This window comes from Camellia sinensis, chromosome 10 (assembly GCF_055761805.1).
Source record: "Camellia sinensis isolate YWXY chromosome 10, ASM5576180v1, whole genome shotgun sequence".
NCBI classification, from domain to species: Eukaryota; Viridiplantae; Streptophyta; class Magnoliopsida; order Ericales; family Theaceae; genus Camellia; species Camellia sinensis.
In genome coordinates, this window is record NC_138970.1 from 134,090,005 (window position 1) to 134,109,903 (window position 19,899).

Genomic DNA, 19,899 nt, shown 5'->3' on the forward strand with positions numbered 1-19,899 from the left:
GGTGAAGTCGTTTATGGAGAGAGAGAGTGGGGGAGGAGAGAGATAGAATGAGGAGGGTGATGGAGAGAATGGATTTGAGAGAGAGAGTTGATTTAGGTTGTTGGGTTGTGAAGAAGATGAACAATGGAAGCCATTGTTGACCTGTAAAAAAACCTTCAAAAAATCTGATTTTTTTTTTTTTTTTTTTTTCAAAATACTCACCAAAACGACGTCGTTTTGGTGAGTTTTATTCTGAGCCGTTGGATCAACTACTTTAGGAGATCACTCCAGACAATTCACTCTAGAGGATCCGCTCGCATAACAAACAGCCTGACACAAATTTTTAAAAAAAATAAAAAATAAAAAATCATAAGCAGCCCATTTAATCTGCAGCAAATTGCACCAAGTAGATACCATATCAACTTCAATCTTCCTACTCGAAAACAAAGAAAGTCAACTAAATTGTTACGAAATATATCTGAATATTCCGCATCCTTAATGTTTATCCAAGGAATGATTCGTCTATCATTTTACCATTGCTAGCAACAAAAGCAACATCAATGGAACACCAAACTTTTGAAGATACAAAATCATCAAAAAATAGAGATTGATCACCCTCACCAATAAATGCACCATCTATGCAAAAAGTCTATGTACTACATCAGTAGCAATGGAAGGCTTACAAACACATGGAAAATCAACTCATTCATTGACAATTAGTAATTAAGAGAAATTAGCAGACAAATTCAGAAGAGGATATTGATATAGTCCGAAGGATTACATTTTCAAATTGTTCCAATATCAATATTTTCAAGAAATTTTTTAATTGAATAAAGCTATAACCTAATCATTGTAATCTTTTTTGGAATGAATATTGTCTCTTTTAGTCCACTAATTATAAGTAACAAATTCAAGATGATCTCAATGCAACAAGAATATGACATGAGAGGAGTTATTAACAAATGTTGTTAAAAACAATATTGTGATGATCATAAATGTACGGGCAAAAAGACGATACAACATTTTATACACAATAGTAGAGAGAGAGAGAGAGTAAAAATGTACCTTGAGGACCGGGCCAATTTTGAAAATACCCATGACCTTCTCCTTCGATACCAAACAAAGAAGGGGAATAAGCGCAAAAGGGATCTGAATTGACTGAAGCACATTAAGCCATTCATTGAGAACATCTAACGAGTCCTCAGAGGTATCAAAAGCAAGAGCAACAATCATAGTCAGGATAATAGCACAACTTCTCGTTATCAAAGCCCTAAGCCATTTCTTCAACCTCAAATTTAGAAAGCCTCCCATAATAAATTGACCAGTATAAGTACCTGTGAGCGTGCTACTTTGGCCAGCTGCTAATAACCCAATACTCCAAATATACAGAATTGGGAGTATCCCTCCCCCGTACTTCTCTTGAAGGTACTGTCCCGCATTCACGAGGCCAATACTATTGGCTATGTCAGTAACATAAAATGCTTTGGCAAACACGGCAGTAACAAATAAATTGATCATGAAAGAGATTGTGAGGGCAACAGTGGACTCTGTGGAGTAGTAGTTTAGGGCTTCTTGAACACGGCCAGTCTTGCGCCGGTCAATCTCTCTTGATTGTACAAGAGCAGAGTGCAAAAATATGTTGTGAGGCATAATAATGCAACCCACAACACCGACCGCCTGTTGTATTGTTTTAGAGCTAAGTTTTGGAATTAAAAGACCTGCAAGGAGATCCAATTGTTAGTGATTTAGAATCAGAGAAGTTAAGGAAGGGTACATTGGTATTGTTTTCAGTTTTTGTAATGAAATTGATACGGAAAACTATTTCCAAAAATTGTCTTCGAGAAACTTTTCTAAAAACACATTTTTTTCAAGAAGGCAAATGCTAATGAGTGTCCTTAGGCATTGTTTAGTGTTGGAATTGGAGTCAAAGTGTCTGGGAAAAATGTGAAATGTCAAAAAGTGTTTTGAATTCTGTAAAAAAGAAATTTGATTTCAATAAAAAGTGTCTCATTTTTTTTTTTTTTTCTTGCGCCCTGACAAGGCCCTTTATGAAATACCTTGAAATTGTTTATAAAATTTTCAAAAATTGTTTGGCATTAAAATGAAAATGATAAGTGAACTTTTCATAGTTTTAAGAACATCAAAAATGATAACAACAGTTCTGAAAATGATACCAAAGAATGTCAATCCAAAGATTGGTTAGACATTAAAAAAATTGTAAATTTGAAAAAATAAAATATTCTCACCAAGAAGAAGTTCTACTCCATTGGGCACTGTTTCACCAAACATCCAAGCAAATGACAGTGCCATCGTTGCAATAAGAACCGCAAAAACTGCTTCTAGTTTCCTCACAACATAGTTCTCAAGAAATAGAAAAATGAAACTGTAAAGATAAAATGGGCTCAAATTAGTAAAACAATTAATATGAACTAATATAGTATATTTAGAGATGTTGTAGTTTCAAAAATAACACTAACCTCTCCTATTTTGAAAATAATATATAGATTCCCCATTTTCGTTAAAAGAGCTTGAAGTGGGTGAAAATTAATCAAGTCTTGGTGCTAGGCCCAACGCAACACTCACTCCAAGGTGGAGCTAGGTCGAACCTCGGCCCTATGGCCAACACTTGCTCCGAAGTAAGACAATCATAGGAGTTCGGCCCAATGTACGAGCGTCACTCCAAAGTGGAGCTAGGCCCAATGCAACACTCACTCCAAGGTGGAGCTAGGTCGGACCTCGGCCCTATGGCCAACACTTGCTCCGAAGTAAGACAATCATAGGAGTTCGGCCCAATGTACGAGCGTCACTCCAAAGTGGAGCTAGGCCCAATGCAACACTCACTCCAAGGTGGAGCTAGGTCGGACCTCGGCCCTATGGCCAACACTTGCTCCGAAGTAAGACAATCATAGGAGTTCGGCCCAATGTACGAGCGTCACTCCAAAGTGGGCCGAGCAACATGGTGGACCTTCTGGATGGACAGAACCACTCCGAAGTGGGTTGAGCAACATATTGGACCTTCTGGATGGACAGAACCACTCCGAAGTGGGTTGAGCAACATGTTGGACCTCCTGGTTGGACAACTGTTCTAGAGCAGACCAACTTAGAGAAGGCCAATTCACTGAAGATCTTTCTTGGGTCCACTAGAGACAAACAACTCTGCTTCTCTCTCTCTGTATGAACATAACGTGGAGACATGGAGGTGCAGAGGGACAAGGAGCATATATGACAGACCTGCGTCTGAATGGCAGGCGGAGTGGTCGTCCTCTTCCAATGAGAGATGTCCGCTGATGAGACAAACAAAACAGACCTGCACCCGAGTGTCAGGCGGAGTGGTCGTCCTCCTCCAATAGGAGACGACCACGAATAAGACACGTTGGACAGATGGCGGAGAGAGAAAGACTTGAACGACAAACAACCTTCTCCTATAAAAGGTGAACACTATTCACTCTGAAGGGATCCGAAAATGGACACACTCAACACATATACTCTTTGTATTCTCTCTTTTTCCTCTCCCTATGTCCCTGACTTTACCATCGGAGGGGTTTCCGACCAAACCCCGATCGGGCAGCCTCACCGTTTGTTACTCTGTGCAGATCTTCAATTCCCGGAGCACGGTGTTCATCCACGAAGTTCAACCCTTCTTCATAGTGCGGAAATCATCCCCGCACAATTGGCGCCGTCTGTGGGAAAACCACTGTTTGCTTCGTGACGACCTCCGGCGATGGGAATCGAAGATACACCCCATTCTGGGCTAGCAGAGAGGACTCCAATGACAGAGAGAACCAAAGATAACGGTCCAGCATTCCCTAGAAGGCATGAAGACCTTGCAGACCTTAACGAATAGAGCACCGATGTAGTAGAGCAACGTCATGTCATCGTCGGCGAGTCACCCCAACATAGCTCCCTTGATAGAGACAACCGCGACCAAAGGGAGAGAGTACCACACTGTTCTATGACAAGCTCTGGTGAGGGGAACGAAAGAGATACCTTTGTTGCCACTGTGGAAAAGGACTTTGTTGACAGAGAAGACAAAGGATAACAAATTAACACTTCGAAGAGTGCCGGAAAACTAGATCTGCACTAATGGATATAGAGAGACCAGATCTGCACCGACAGATGAAGTCTAGACACGACGTACACCACTGTACTATTGTTTAGTCGTTCTAATGCCTCATTCTAAAGGACTCCGATGAAAGAGATGATGATCGATAAAGGACTATATTTTATGAAAGTGTTGGAGGACCAGATCTGCATCAAAGAACAAAGTCCAAATACGATGGAACACCACCGCATCATTGTTACTGACTCGTCTCATCATCTAGACGGAAGGACTCCAATTGGAGAAGACGAATGATAAAGAACCAATAATCCTAACAGTGTCAAAATACTAGATTGGTATCAATACTATTCAGTTGTCCCACCGACTAGACGGAAGAACTCCAATGATGGAGAAGATGAATGACAAAGGATAGATGCTCCTGGGTCTTCTGAAATATGAGATCTGTATTGATGAAACAAAGTTTAGATGTGGTGAAGCTCTACCATATCCTCGCAATTGAGTTGTTCCATTTATTGGAAGGAAAGACTCCATTGATGGAGAAAACAACAAACAAGGGTATGGTACAACCAAAACATAAGTTTGGGTTAATCCCAGCCGACTACATTGATGTGGGCCTAACAAAGGTCTAGGCCGATCCCAGCTAACCCCCTTAGTGTGGACCTAACAAAGGTCTGGGCTGATCCCAGTCGACCACCTTGACGTAGGCCTAACAAAGGTCTGGGCTGATCCCAGTCGACCACCTTGACGTGGGCCTAACAAAGGTCTAGATCGATCCCAGCCGACCACCTTAGTGTGGGCCTAACAAAGGTCTGGGCTGATCCCAGTCGATCACCTTGACGTGGGCCTAACAAAGGTCTGGGCTGATCCCAGTCGACCACCTTGACGTGGGCCTAACAAAGGTCTGGACCGATCCCAGCCGACCACCTTAGTGTGGGCCTAACAAAGGTCTAGGTTGATCCTAGTTGACCAGTTCGATGTGGGCCGAACAAAGGCCACTCCGATATAAGCCGAATAGAAGCTAGGTTAAACCTAACTGTCCACCCCGAAGTGCGACGAACGAAAGCCACTCTGAAGTGTGCCAAACAGAAGTTAGATCGAAGCTAGTCCTTCACTAAGAGGTGGGTTGAATAGAGGCCACCCAACGTAGGCCAAAAAGAAGATAGGTTCAACCTAGCCATCTACTCCAAAGTGTGCCGAACAAATGCCACTCCGAAGTGGACCGAACAAGAGCTAGGTTAAACCGAGCCCTCTACAATGAAGTCTGAACAGAAACTAGGTCAAATCTTGCTCTCCACTCCAAAGTGGGATAAACAGAGGTGTAACCGAGTCAAGTAACGGCCGAACAATGATGATCGATTGAGGGCAAGACAACTAATTCAATTAAGGCCAAACGGGAAATATTGCAAGGTTTCCCTATTATTGCTAACTGGAAGAGCAACTTAACTTTTCAAAGGCATAAGGCGAAGTCTAGTCGAACAACGAACAATGTAGGGCTACATCCTTGTTGCTCGGCTGGGGGCAAACAACATAAACATGAAGAAATTGAAAGTTCGAGTTACAAGTCCAACACTTGGCAAATTTCGAAGATACTTTATTAACTTAAAGTTTCATTACAAAAGGACCTCAGCCTAACGAAGGTGATACGAAGTGGAAGAGCTACAAAGAGGGATGAACAATAGAGGTTGGTTGGATGCCCAATGCCCACTTTGAAGCGAGCTAAGCAATGGAGGTTGGTTGGACTCCGAACGTCCACTTCGAAGTAGGCCGAGCAGCAAAAGTTGGTCAAACGCCCAACGCTTAGACCGAGCAATAGAAGTTAGTTAGACCCCTAAAGCTTGGGTCGAGCAACAGAAGTTAATTGGACGCCCAATGCTCACTCTGAAGTAGACCGAGCAACAAAAGTTTGTCGGACGCCCAATGCCTGGGCCGAGCAATAAAAGTTTGTCGGACGCCCAATCCCTGGGCCGAGCAATAGAAGTTGGTCAAACGCCCAATGCTTGGGCCGAGCAATAGAAGTTAGTTAGACGCCTAAAGCTTGGGCCGAGCAACAGAAGTTAATTGGACGCCCAACACCCATTTTGAAGTAGGCCGAGCAACGGAAGTTGGTCGGACGCCCAATGCTCACTCTGAAGTAGACCGAGCAACAAAAGTTTGTCGGACGCCCAATGCTTGGGCCGAGCAATAAAAGTTTGTCGGACGCCCAATGCCTGGGCCGAGCAATAGAAGTTGGTCAGACGCCCAACGCTTCGACCGAGCAACAACGGTTGGTTGGATACCCAATGCCTACTCTTAAGTGCGCCGAGCAATGGATGTTAATTGGATGCCCAACACCCATTCCGAAGTGGGCCGAGCAACGAAAGTTAGCCGGACACCTAATGCTCACTTTGAAATGGACCGAGCAACAAAAGTTGGTTGGACGCCCAATGCCTGGGCCGAGCAATAGAAGTTGGTTGGACGCCCGACGCTTGGGCCAAGCAACAAAAGTTGATCGGACGTCCAATGCCTGGGCTAAGCAGTAGAAGTTGGTCAAACGCCCAACGCTTGGGCCGAGCAACAAAAGTTGGTCAGACACCCAACGACTGGGCCGAGCAGCAGAAGTTGGTCAGACACCCAATGCCTAGGCCGAGCAACAAAGGCTGAGCAATGAAAGTTGGTCGGACGCTCAATGCTCACTCCAAAGTGGACCAAGCAATAGTGGCTGATTGGACGCCTAACATCCACTCCAAAATGGACCGAGCAAAGGAAGCAAGTCAAAACTAGCTAAGCAAGACCAAGTTTCATAGCTCGAGTAAACAACCAAAAGATTGACAACAAACAAAGTTGGAAGTGCAACATTCTACCAAATAAATACACTACAAACAACAAGCAAAGGTCGAAGGAGTGCAGTGCCCGACGAGAGTCAATATTATCGAAGTCGATACCAAGACTATAACGACTATGTGCTAGACAACTCTCAAGATAAGAGGTGCTAACATTGACAGTAGCTTGGTGGTAGAGAAACCGAATTAAAAAATGCAAACTCGCAACGCCAAAGCTGCTAGGGCCGACCAAGCAACTCGGTGTTGAAAAACAAAAATTATGCAAACAAGCTGCTACGGCCAACTAACTAAGTGACGGACAATCCTTAAGCTGAAGGTAAAACGACCGACTAATATATGAAGAAACGAGCTGAACAAATGGACGTGTTAATCATGTCCAAACAAGAAAATGGTGCATGATCCGCATGACCAAGCAATGTTAGCAAGCTATGCTTCGAGACCGAGCAGAGTGGAGGGGCAGGACTTGGTCGACCAAGCATTGAGACCAACACCAATTTATCTCTTACAAGTAGGACCGAGCAAAAAGATAGCGAATGTCTTTCAAATTAGAACAAAGCTGTGATAAAGCACACTTGGCCTGCTTTGAAGCGTCGCTGTGTTGCTCGGCCCAATCGACGAACACTGCAAAAATATATATATATATATATATATACTATTCTGCATATATATATATATATATATTTTTCAAGTCAAGCAATGACGCTCAGCCGACTGAGAAAAAAAAAAAAACACCAAGCTAGACAATTACGAGGCTAGTGAAGACACATTTAGTTTGGGGGCACAACCGAGCTACAAAACATTGGGCAGACGCATATGTTAGACCGAACAATAATTTTTAATCCAGCTCATGGAGCTCAAATTAAGTTGTGATCACCCAAACTTCGAAGTTGGTGACAGAATTGGCTTCCGCTTCGCCAAACGTAAGTGCAAGCCAGGGGGCAAATGAAGTGGGTGAAAATTAATCAAGTCTTGGTGCTAGGCCCAATGCAACACTCACTCCAAGGTGGAGCTAGGTCGGACCTTGGCCCTATGGCCAACACTTGCTCCGAAGTAAGACAATCATAGGAGTTCAGCCCAATGTACGAGCGTCACTCCAAAGTGGAGCTAGGCCCAATGCAACACTCACTCCAAGGTGGAGCTAGGTCGGACCTCGGCCCTATGGCCAACACTTGCTCCGAAGTAAGACAATCATAGGAGTTCGGCCCAATGTACGAGCGTCACTCCAAAGTGGAGCTAGGCCCAATGCAACACTCACTCCAAGGTGGAGCTAGGTCGGACCTCAGCCCTATGGCCAACACTTGCTCCGAAGTAAGACAATCATAGGAGTTCGGCCCAATGTACGAGCGTCACTCCAAAGTGGGCCGAGCAACATGGTGGACCTTCTGGATGGACAGAACCACTCCGAAGTGGGTTGAGCAACATATTGGACCTTCTGGATGGACAGAACCACTCCGAAGTGGGTTGAGCAACATGTTGGACCTCCTGGTTGGACAACCGTTCTAGAGCAGACCAACTTAGAGAAGGCCAATTCACTGAAGATCTTTCTTGGGTCCACTAGAGACAAACAACTCTGCTCCTCTCCCTCTGTATGAACATAACGTGGAGACATGGAGGTGCAGAGGGACAATGAGCATATATGGCAGACCTGCGTCTGAATGGCAGGCGGAGTGGTCGTCCTCTTCCAATGAGAGATGTCCGCTGATGAGATAAACAAAACAGACTTGCACCCGAGTGTCAGGCGGAGTGGTCGTCCTCCTCCAATAGGAGACGACCACGAATAAGACACGTTGGACAGATGGCGGAGAGAGAAAGACTTGAACGACAAACAACCTTCTCCTATAAAAGGTGAACACTATTCACTCTGAAGGGATCCGAAAATGGACACACTCAACACATATACTCTTTGTATTCTCTCTTTTTCCTCTCCCTATGTCCCTGACTTTACCATCGGAGGGGTTTCCGACCAAACCCCGGTCGGGCAGCCTCACCGTTTGTTACTCTGTGCAGATCTTCAATTCCCGGAGCACGGTGTTCATCCACGAAGTTCAACCCTTCTTCATAGTGCGGAAATCACCCCCGCACAGAGCTCAAACAACGTTATCTTGTAAAATTGACCATAACACCCCTCTCATTCATTCCTCTATATATATATAGAGAGAGAGAGAATACATATATATAAACACATACATATCCTATGGGGGTTCAATCGACGATTAGGGTTTACAAAGATGAAGTTGGAAGCAGCGGCGGTGGCGATTTGATGAATCTGTGATCTGTTATATATATATATATATATGTATATGTATATATATATAGAGGGTCTTCTTGGCTTGGTGTGAGACTCCGGAGTAGAGAGCTTCAGTGAAGTAAAAACCCACTCTCTCAATTGGACCTCCATCTTCGCTCACCGATTCTTCAAAAAAAGAGCTCTAAGGGTGATTGCATAGCATTTGTCATTGGAGGAAGTGGCTGGTATAAAGGTAGCATTTGATGCAATGGACACCAACAAGAGAGGCAAGATCAACCTTGAGGAGCTTAGATTTGGGCTGCAAAAGCTTGGCCATCAGATCCTCATGCAGATCTTCAAATCCTAAGGGAAGCTTATTCTGTGTCTTATTCCACCTTTTGGAAGGAAAAGACGGACACACACAGAGAGAGAGAGAGAGAGAGAGAGAGAGAGACAATTAGATAATTTGATAGAGAAGAGAGTTGTAGAAACAAGAGGTTAGGAGAGAGAAAAGTCTCTGCAAAAGAGCTTTGACTCTCTCTCTCTCATTCATGGCTTATTCACACCTTGAATATACCTTTTTGCAGCCTCGTCCAACAATCCTTTCATTTTTTCCATTAATTTAAGCTCTCGACCTTCAAACCAATCTGGGTCTTCTTCAGATTTTTGCTTATAACCCCCAAAAAAGGAACACAGGATGAAATGGCGGCTGGGTTTTGATATGTATGCATTTGTGCGTATATATATATATATATATAATTATTTTTGAAGTTATAGGGGAGGTCTTGTTATTTTTGAAATTATAGGAGAGATCCCTGTAATTAAGGTAAATCTCAGTCGGAGGTTAGTGTAATTTACCGAAACTATAGAGGAGATCCCTGTAATTAAAGTAAACCTCTGGGGTGGTCAGTGTAATTTACCCAAAAGTATATCCAAATTTAGAAACAGGATTATGTTTTAACAACTGACTCGATCTCAGCAAATGAATCATATTGCAAGAATTGAAGAAAACATAGAACACAGAAAATTATCAAAACCAAAAACCCATCAAAACCTCCAAGTTGAAAATTTCCAAAATCAACCACACCAACATTGAAACATTTGTATCAAATTATTATTCACAGAGAACGGGTTTTCATGAAATTACCAATCACAACCAGCGATAACAACACCACCCCAAAGAGGAACAACCCCATTACTCAAAATCTTAATCGCAATCGCACTCCCAATCACTTGCTGAATATCCGCCCCAATCAGAGCAACCTCCGCCATCACCCACAACAACCACCGAGCCCATTTCGGGTACTCTTCTCTACACAGCTCTGCCAAGTGTTTACCCGTAGCCACGCCGAGCCGCACCGCCAACAGCTGAACCAGAAGCCCCATAGCCGTGGCCCACAAAAGGAGCCAAAGTAGAGAATACCCAGCAATCGCGCCGGCTTGAATATCCCCCTGACCGTATTGTTTGGACCAGATGAGGAAATGGAGCAAGAGACGGCCAACGATGTCATGGTTGATGGAGTCCATGCCTTTGGAGGTGGATTTGGAGACGAGGGAAGCCATGTCTGAGATTTTCCCGACAGGAAATCGGGGTTTCGAACCATGCACTCCTTTCTTTTCCATGAATTTCTTGATGCGTCTTCGTGTGATCAAGCAACAAGTTATAGTTTGATAAGCAACTCTAATAAACAAGATGAGAAACACTAGTAGAACCAACAACACCACTGTGGCCATCGGAGTGGATAAGGTGACGACATAGGAGGAAGCCTTACATAGAAGAGACCTGATTGAGACCACTCCCCATGCACATACGCTGTTAAAAAAATAAAAATAAATAAAAATAAATAAATAAATAAATAAATAAATAAACTGATTGAGACCACTCTCCACCAACATGCACATACGCTGGAAAAAAAAAAAAAAACTGGCCAATCGCAGGCCTGTGGGTCATACAAAACAAAATAAAATAAATCGTGCAAAGATTTTAATTTTTGGCTAAATTACATTGACAATCCTTAAGGTTTTGGTTTAATTACAACTCACTTCCTGATGTTCTGAAAATTATATTTTTATTCCTGTGGTCAATAGTCTCATTTCACAAATTCCCTACTTATATAAAAGGTAACAACTCCTAATAAAAACAGAGGAAATTACATTAAAAAAAAAAAGTAAAGGAAAGGGAGAAAAAAAAGAAAGTAAAACAAAATAAAAAAAGGGAGAGTGCATGAGTTTAATGTTTTCATTTCGTCTAAATAATTACAATGACAGGGGGTCAGTGTAATTTTCCAAACATCAGAGTGATATGTATTAAATTTAAAGTTCAGGGGTGTAAGTGTAATTTATCCTTAATTTTTTAGTCAAAATAAGGGAGGCTAGGGTCGTTTGGATGCCAAGTTTGGGAGAAATTATTGGGTACAGACCATGTGATACACTTGATTTTTTCCAAGTTTGGGGACGGTTAGGGATTGAATCCGGATCCTCGGTGCCCCTTTCTTGCGGCACACCCCTGTAGCCCTCCAAAATGACGTCGTTTTGGAGGGTTTTTTTTTTTTTTCTTTTCTTTTCTTTTCTTCTTCTTCTTTGATTCGATAACAGAGGGGAGGGGAAGGGAAGAAGAGAGAGAGGAAGGGAAAAGAAGAGGGGAGAAGAAGAAGGGTGGCGGGAGGGGAGCCGCCGAAGCCGTCGCAGAAGAGGGAGAGGACGGACGGGAGGGGAGCTGCCGAGGCCGTTGCAGAAGAGGGAGAGGACAAGTTCTCCTCCACTCCTGCCAGATCTGGAGCCGCCATGGCTGCTCGGGGCTGCTCCTTCGACCTCACCACCGCCATGGCTGCTCGGGGCTGCCCTCTTCCTTCTTCTTCCGTTTTCTTCTCCCTTCTTCTCCCTTCCTTTCTGTGCCATGGCTGCTCGGGGCTGCCCTCTTCCTTCTTCTTCCCTCCCTCTTCCTTCTTCTTCCCTCTTCTTCTCCCTTCCTCTCTCTCTTCTTCCCCTCCCCTCCCCTCTGTTATCGAATCAAAGAAGAAGAAGAAAAGAAAAAAAAAAACCCTCCAAAACGACGTCGTTTTGGAGGGCTACAGGGGTGTGCCGCAGGAAAGGGGCACTGAGGATCCGGATTCATTAGGGATTAGGTAAATGGGAATTTGAGGCGTGCTGTCACAGTACGGTGGTATGATAGACACGCAGTCGTTTTGGTGCAAGTAATGGATGACAAAAGCAACTTCAATAAGGCCCTGTTATTAGTTTCTTTTTTTTTGTAATATTTTTGATATATTTATGCATCTTATTTTTACTCAAAAAAATAAATAAAATAATATTTTGAGTAAATTAATAAATATATTTGTTAAGATTTATTTAAAATATATTTGTATGGTTCTAGAAATTATGAATATTCAATTGACAAAAAAACATATTTAACAAAATTAACAAAAAAAAAAAGTGAAATTCTTAATTACTTTTTTATATAGTAACAAAATTATGAAAATTCTTAATTAAAATATATTTATGAAATCAATAAAACTATCCAGGGTAAATCACACAGATTATCTCTATATTTTACCTCTTGTATTATATTGGTCCTTGCACTTTCAATTGACTTAATTTTGATCCTTAATTTTAGATTATGCGTCAATTTGATCCAATTGATAATATCGTTAATATTTTTTAAGAAATAAATTAGTTGAGATTAACTTACTGAGTTGAGTAAATTTATGATTTTGCTCTTAAAAACATAGCTCATAACACTTATGTACATATTTTTCATAAAAAAAAAGAAATGCTAAGGGTTGTAACTAATTGAATCAAATTGAGACAAAGTTATAAATTCAAGGTCAAAATCGAGCCAATTGAAATTATAGAACCTAAAATAATACAATGACCAAAGTATAGAAAATACTGTCGTAATTTGCCCAACTATCAATTGATGTTTATGTCACATAATTTAATTTTTTTTAAAAATACTTTAGAACATAATAATTGATAAATTATACATCTTGTGGTTGTGGAAATTATAGAAAAAGAATAAAGATTTGTAGCTCGAATTCACCCTCCCCAAATCCGCGAATGCCCAAAACGAAGTCGTTTAGTTTGTTTGGTTTTTTTTTTTTTTTTTGGTTTTTCCTCCTTATGCAGTCTGAAACAAACAGAGGGATAGAAAGAGAAAGAGGGAGAGAAGAGAGGGGAAGGGAAAAATAAGGAGAGAAAGTGAAGAGAGGGGAAGAGGGAATGGAGCGGATCGATCACCGGTGATGGAGCACCGATCTGATGGAGGGTGCGACGGTGGACGGTGATGGAGAGGGTGCGACGGTGACCGACCAGATCTAATGGAGCATCGATCTGATGGAGCACCGCCCGATCTTAATATTTCTCTTCCTTCTTTTTTTTTTTTTTTTCCCTGGCTCTGGGTTGAATGTTGATGATGGTGATGTTGATGAAGATGAGCCCAGATCTTAATATTTCTCTTTCTTTTTTTTCTTTTTTTTTTCTGACTCTGTGTTGATGATGGTGATGTTGGTTGAATGACTCTCCTCTTCCTCCTCCTCCTCCTTTCTTCTCCTTCTTCTCCCTCTCCTTCTCCTTCTTCTGCGTTATTGGGGAAAAAAAAAAAATCAAAATGACGAAACGACATCGTTTTGAATTCGGGGGATTCGGGAAAGGGGGATTCGAGCTATGTAGCACAACTGTTATAGAAATTATATACCTCAGCCCTTTTTTTGGGTGAATAAGTCATACATAAGGTGGACTTTAGTTTACGCCAAGGGTTAATGATGGTTGAAATTTAATGCTTTGGCTTTATTCATTTTATTTTTAAAAATTCTACAAATATAAATGTTACTAAACATGCATATTGTGTTCTTCATTTTATTTTATTTTTTTTGAATAAATTGTAAATACATCTTTTGAGATTTACTTAAATTACAAATTACTCTATATAGTTCTAGAAATTACATTATGCCTATTAAGGTTTCTAATTTCATAACAAATACGTCATTTTATTAATAAATCATCAAATTAATTAGAAAGTTTTTAATAATGTTAAAATTTTATTTTAATTGATAATTCAGATAATTTTATTATTATATAAGTGAACAGTTAGAAATTTTACTTTTTCAATTAATTCTGTTAAATAAAAAATTCTAACAGGAAAGTATTTGTAATTTTTCAAACCACAGAGAGCAATTCGTATTTCAAGCAAATATTAAGGGATGTATTTGTAATTTATCCTATTTTTTTTTATGTTCCTAAGAGGGAGCTATGCCATGGCCTGGGATGCCCATAGCGTCCCCCAAAATTCTTCAAAATTCTATTAATACCTGTCAATTCTAAAAGTATTTCAATAACGTACAAGAAATGGCCCCCTAGGAAAAAATCTTATATTACTTCTCTATTTCAAAGGCAATCTTATGATGCATAGGGAATGATTCCTAATTATTTTTATGTATTATGTAATACCAATAATTGTGTTGATTTGATTTTAAGAGTCATAGGTTTAAACCATGAAAATAGTCTTTCTATATAGAGATAAGGTTGTGCACATTTGACTATTTCCAAAGTCCATAACATTGAAGACCTTTGTCACGAGAACTGTCTTTTTTACACTTACTTTGATCTCCTGTAAATAAATTTTCTAGCTCCGTCCTTGTTCCGAGGACACTTGTTAGCCAGATTTAACTTTTCTAATATAAAGCAAATAGTAACAAATGCCATAATTTAATTAATGATCTATTATAAATCAAAAACTTTAGTGAAGTTATAGCTGAATTTTTTTATGATTGTTACATGAACTATTATGTTAGTGTGTATATATATAGATAATTGTATTATGTATATAGATATAATTTAGTTAATGTCTGTCCTAATATATAGATATATGTTAGTTAATATCTATCCTTTTTAGTTTATATCTAGGTCGGACAAAACCCACCATAGCCTAGCTTAGATGACCTAGCACAAGGACAATTCTGCTCACTTAGAGCATAAGCCATGTTTGGACCGGGCAAATATGGTCAAGGGGCTTAAAGCCGCACAAGAATTGGGTAGGGCTAGATCCTGGTGTTTGGGTGGTGTTGTCCGATCGAGCATGGATATGCTAGGTCCTTGAACTGAGCTGATGATAGGTTGTACGGTTTAAAGCCTTTTAGTCTTAACTTGTAGCCTTTGAGCTAAAATGGGTTAGAAATGACTAAGTGACTACTTATGAAGGACAACCGGGCAAATGCTTTGCTCAGTCCGGTTGTCTACTCAAAAGTAGATATGCTTCATATAGTGTTTAAGGATAGACACCAATTTCAAAAAGTAAACTCCTAGTGAAAAGTGTGACGACGACGACAATCACAACAAAAATAAAATAAAATAAAATTCTTGTGAGAAGTTAAAATGAATTAGAATTTCACTAAGACTATTATGCCGAAATATACAAAAGCTCATAGAAAAACAGGTAATGCAATTCTAACTCTAAGAGAGATTTTTCCCGTTATTGATCCAATAGTACTTAGGTATGAAAGGAATTTTCTGACACACCCGACGGTAAATTCATTATTCATATATTTTCAAGTCATACGATGTCGTTCGCGGAAGTTATTATTTGACAACGAAAGTGCATGATAAATTATATGTATATATATAACAATTTTAATAGTTGTAAAAAGAGGTGGACACAGTGAAAAACATGTGCAGATAATTGGTTATTATTATTTATTAATATATGAATATTGTGTCCATGCCCAATAAATAAATAAAAATTAGTGTGGTGGCCATTCATTGATCCCTGTAGTTGTTTTTGGGGTTGTGTTAAAATACTTTTCTTCGTGGTACGGCTTTTGGTCCGAGACGTCCCATTATTATGATCCCATTGTTCCACAAAGAACCTTATCACTAATTGGTCTCTTATTTTATCTTCTTAGCATGACCTCTCTTATTTATTTGTTATTAGTACTTTTTTGGGTGCAAAGAACAATTTTATCATTAAAAAAAAAAAAAAGTTAATTATAAATACACTTTCTGAAACTGACTTAGAGTACAGATTATTTCTTATAATTTAAAAAATTATAAATATTCCTCTTGTTAAATTTTTTTATTAAACATAATTAACTAAAAAAAAGAAATTCATAATTATTCTTCTATGCAATAATAAAATTATCTAAATTATTAATTAAAATATATTTATAACATCATTAAAAATTGTTAATTGATTTGATAATTTATTAATAAAATTGGCGATTTTTTATGAAATTAGAAATCTCAGGGGGTGGAATGTAATTTCTAGAACCACAGGAGGCGATTTGTATTTTAATCAAACCTCAAGGGATACATTTATAATTTATCCTAAAAATAAAAAGACAACCCACCATTCTCTCTGCATTTTTTTTTATTATTTATAATAAATTAAAATATTTAAAAGAATGACAAGATTGCATGAAAATGAGTCAAAAAAGATTGTGATGGTCTTTCACTCAGAGCATCTCCAACGGTTTACCAAATTTTTCACCAAATTTGAGTAAAAAAAAACCTATTTTCTCAATATGATACAGACTGCTCCAATGGTTGTCATCAAAGCAAAGGTCGACCGGCGGTCGACCAGTTAGTGTATTATTTTTTTTTTTACCTCTTTGAACCTTTTGACCTGTTTGAACCAACCTATTTGCAAGGGAATTGGTCGACCGGTTGGTCAACTGACCGGTCAACAGGTTGGTCTCCCCCAACGATCACGCATAATAAATTGGTAAAATCTTCCCCCTGTTCTCACTTTGATGAAAAATTTGATGAATTCTCGTTTTGATACCAATTTGATGAAACCATTAGAGCTGCAAAAAGTGATTTTTTTACCAAATTTCAAATCTGATGCAAGGTTTGATGAAGCGTTGGAGATGGTCTCAAGTGTGAAATCATTTTATCAAATTTTGATGTGGAAAAGAAATAGTAGAGCTGTGGGTATGTTTGGCAAAACACTAATATAAAAATAATTGATAAGTTTGTATAAGAAGGGTCAAAGTAAATATGGTAAAAAGAAATTGAAAAATAATAATTTCTTACATAAGTATTATGAAAAATTAGCCAAAAGATAATAATAAATAAATTATTTAGATCATATTTTTCTAATGCTTTACTCATTTATTTTATATACTTGTAAGTTATATAATTAAAATCTTATTGTAAAATTTATTAGATTAGGCATTTTAATAGTTGACATAATTATATAATTAAAAAAAATCTACTTATAGAGGACTAATAAGTTATTTCCATCATGGTTCCAAACAGCCAATATTGGCATTGATGGTACGTTTTATAATAGAAAAAATATTTTACAAATCAAACCGATAGAATTGATACAATTAGATCATATATAAAATAATTGATATCTATGACAAAAATTTAGAAAGTCATTCTATATACATAACAAACATCTTCACAAATTATACAGGGGACATAGTAAAATTTTGAAAAACTTAAGGGGTCATGGCCCCTTTTAGCCCTTCCTGCCTTTGTCTCCATCCTAAAAGTATACAGTAACTTCTTTCAAATCTTTGTTTTTTTGTTTTTTTTTTTTGGTGCCAAATAATAAAAAATTAATCATAAATTTGAAAATAATTATATCATTGAATATTTATAATCTTACAACACAACTAAAAACCCATTGATTACCACAATAAATAGTCCATATAACCTCATAATTAGGCAGGAATCAATTATTAAAGTTTGTTTGGTTCCAATTTTCAGAAAATTTTATTTTTTTATTTTTCGTATTTTAATATTTTCAATGAATTTTTTTAATATTTTAAGCAATTTTTTAATTTTTAGACACACCTAATATAAATACATTTAAAAAGTATAATATTAGTGAAAAAAATATTTAAAAAATACATTAAATACCAAAAATTATAAAAAAAAATAAAAATTCAATACATTTTTCGTATTCTTGTGTATTTATTAATTTTTAAAAATATTTTTTCACAAATATTTTACTATTTATATACATTTAAGTAAGGTGCATCTAAAAAAGTAAAAAAAATTATTTAAAATATAAAAATTATTAATTAAAAACTAAAAAATACGAAAAATAAAAAATCTAATTTTTAAAAAATTAAATTCAAAAAACTGAAATCAAATACACTAAATCATAAGGATCTCATATCTTATATAATTTAAATTTTAATTAGGAGTATTGAAAGACGAGTTGTCATTGACAGTATTAGCCTCCGTTTGGGAAGTGGGTTGGCTTTTTGGCTTTTTTGGCTATTTTAGCCTGGGCTTAAAAGCTTGGTTTGGGAAGGACTTTTTGGCTTTTTTGAATTTTTTTGTGAGAGAAGAATGTAATGATTATGGGTTGGATGTAATGTTTTGTTTGTTATGGCTAAAATAACCTATTTTGTTTTTTGTGGCTAAAATAGCTAAAAAAAACCTGTAAACCCACTTGTTTTTTGTGGCTAAAATAGAAATCAGTATAAATGTAACTGTAAAAGGTGAACAATAATATATGTGTCAGCCAATATTTAATACTACAAATTAAATTGAGTCCTATAGAAATTTATACATGTACGCTGATCCAAAAAAAAAAAAATGTATACATGCAAGGAACCATGTTTTAAGCAATGCAGAAACAAACCGCAAATGACTTGATGCGAAAGTTTTTCTTTTTGAATATTTGATTAAAATAAAATGAAACAGAGGAAGAAGAAGAAGAAGAAGAAGAAGAAAGACATGAATTTAACAAATTTTGGTATAAAGCTGATTAGAGTTTTATTTGAAGTTGTCATTAAACAACATGAAGTTGCTTTTGCTTAAATCACCTTGAATTCAAGGAATAAAAATGAAGAAGAAAAACAATTGAAGTTGAAGAATCCATGGAAGCAATCAAAGCAATACAAAAAAATTGGGTATGATAAAATCCAAATCTACTCACAGTGGCTTGATCTCACAGTGGCTTGATCAAAGTTGGGCTGAGGCTTTTCAATGTTAAGGTCAAGAGTGTTGTATCTACCATTGTTACAACTGAACTCCACACTACTACTACTATTATTGTTGTGGGTAATGTGTTGGCCAAACTGAATGAGAAGACAAAACCCAAAATGTTGAAATATTTATAGGCAAGGCATGAGAGAGAGAGAGAGAGAGAGAGAGAGAGAGGGGGAGAGAGATGCAATATAATTGTGGTGGAAAGTGGGAGGAAAGAGAGGTACCGTGACACAATCAAATAAGACACCCTCTCAGGGGAGTCCGGATTCTCGGCCGCCGTTGTCGGCAGCCGTCCCAGCAGCCCCCCAAAACGACGTCGTTTTGGGGGTTTTTTGATTTTTTTTTTTTTTTTTTTTTTTTTCCTTTCTTCTTCCCTGTTCGTTCGAACGAACCAGAGGTGGGAGGGGAGGGGAAGAAGAGAGAGAGGGGGAGGGGAGGGGAGGGGAGCCGCCGGTGGGCCGGACTGGAGGGGGCCATTATCACCGGGGGAGGAGGAGGAGGAGGCGGAGGCGGGCCGGAGGAGGAGGCGAGGCGACGATCGGACGGCTGGACGACCTGCGACGGCGGAGGCGAGGCGAGGCGGAGGCGACGATCGGAAGACCTGCGACGGCGACCCTCCCCTCCCTTGCGACGACCTGCGACGGCGACGAAGGAAGAAGAAAGAGAAAAACCAGAACGAAGAAGAAGAAAAGAAAAAAAAAAAAAAAAAAAAAAACCCCCAAAACGACGTCGTTTTGGGGGGCTGCCGGGTAGGGCCGCCGGGTAGGGCGGCCGAGGATCCGGATTCCTCTCAGGGAGGAGGGGGCAGAGGGAGTCTATGTACATAGACTTTTTCCCTTTAAAGGGGTCCTTTGAAAGTCATGAGATTT

The 19,899-nt window shown here is 38.9% G+C and overlaps 1 protein-coding gene across 1 annotated transcript; it reads right to left on the bottom strand.

Annotated features, from left to right (window-relative positions):
• Nucleotides 1-303: 303 nt before the first annotated feature.
• On the bottom strand, nt 304-10,858 carry LOC114293525 (metal transporter Nramp3.2-like). The gene is made up of 3 exons (XM_082892406.1): nt 10,233-10,858; nt 2,226-2,362; nt 304-1,697 (listed from the first exon to the last, which is right to left on the bottom strand). The coding sequence occupies exons 1-3, from the start codon at nt 10,817-10,819 to the stop codon at nt 901-903; spliced, it is 1,521 nt and encodes a 506-aa protein (XP_082748532.1). The 5' UTR covers nt 10,820-10,858; the 3' UTR covers nt 304-900.
• Nucleotides 10,859-19,899: the final 9,041 nt, after the last annotated feature.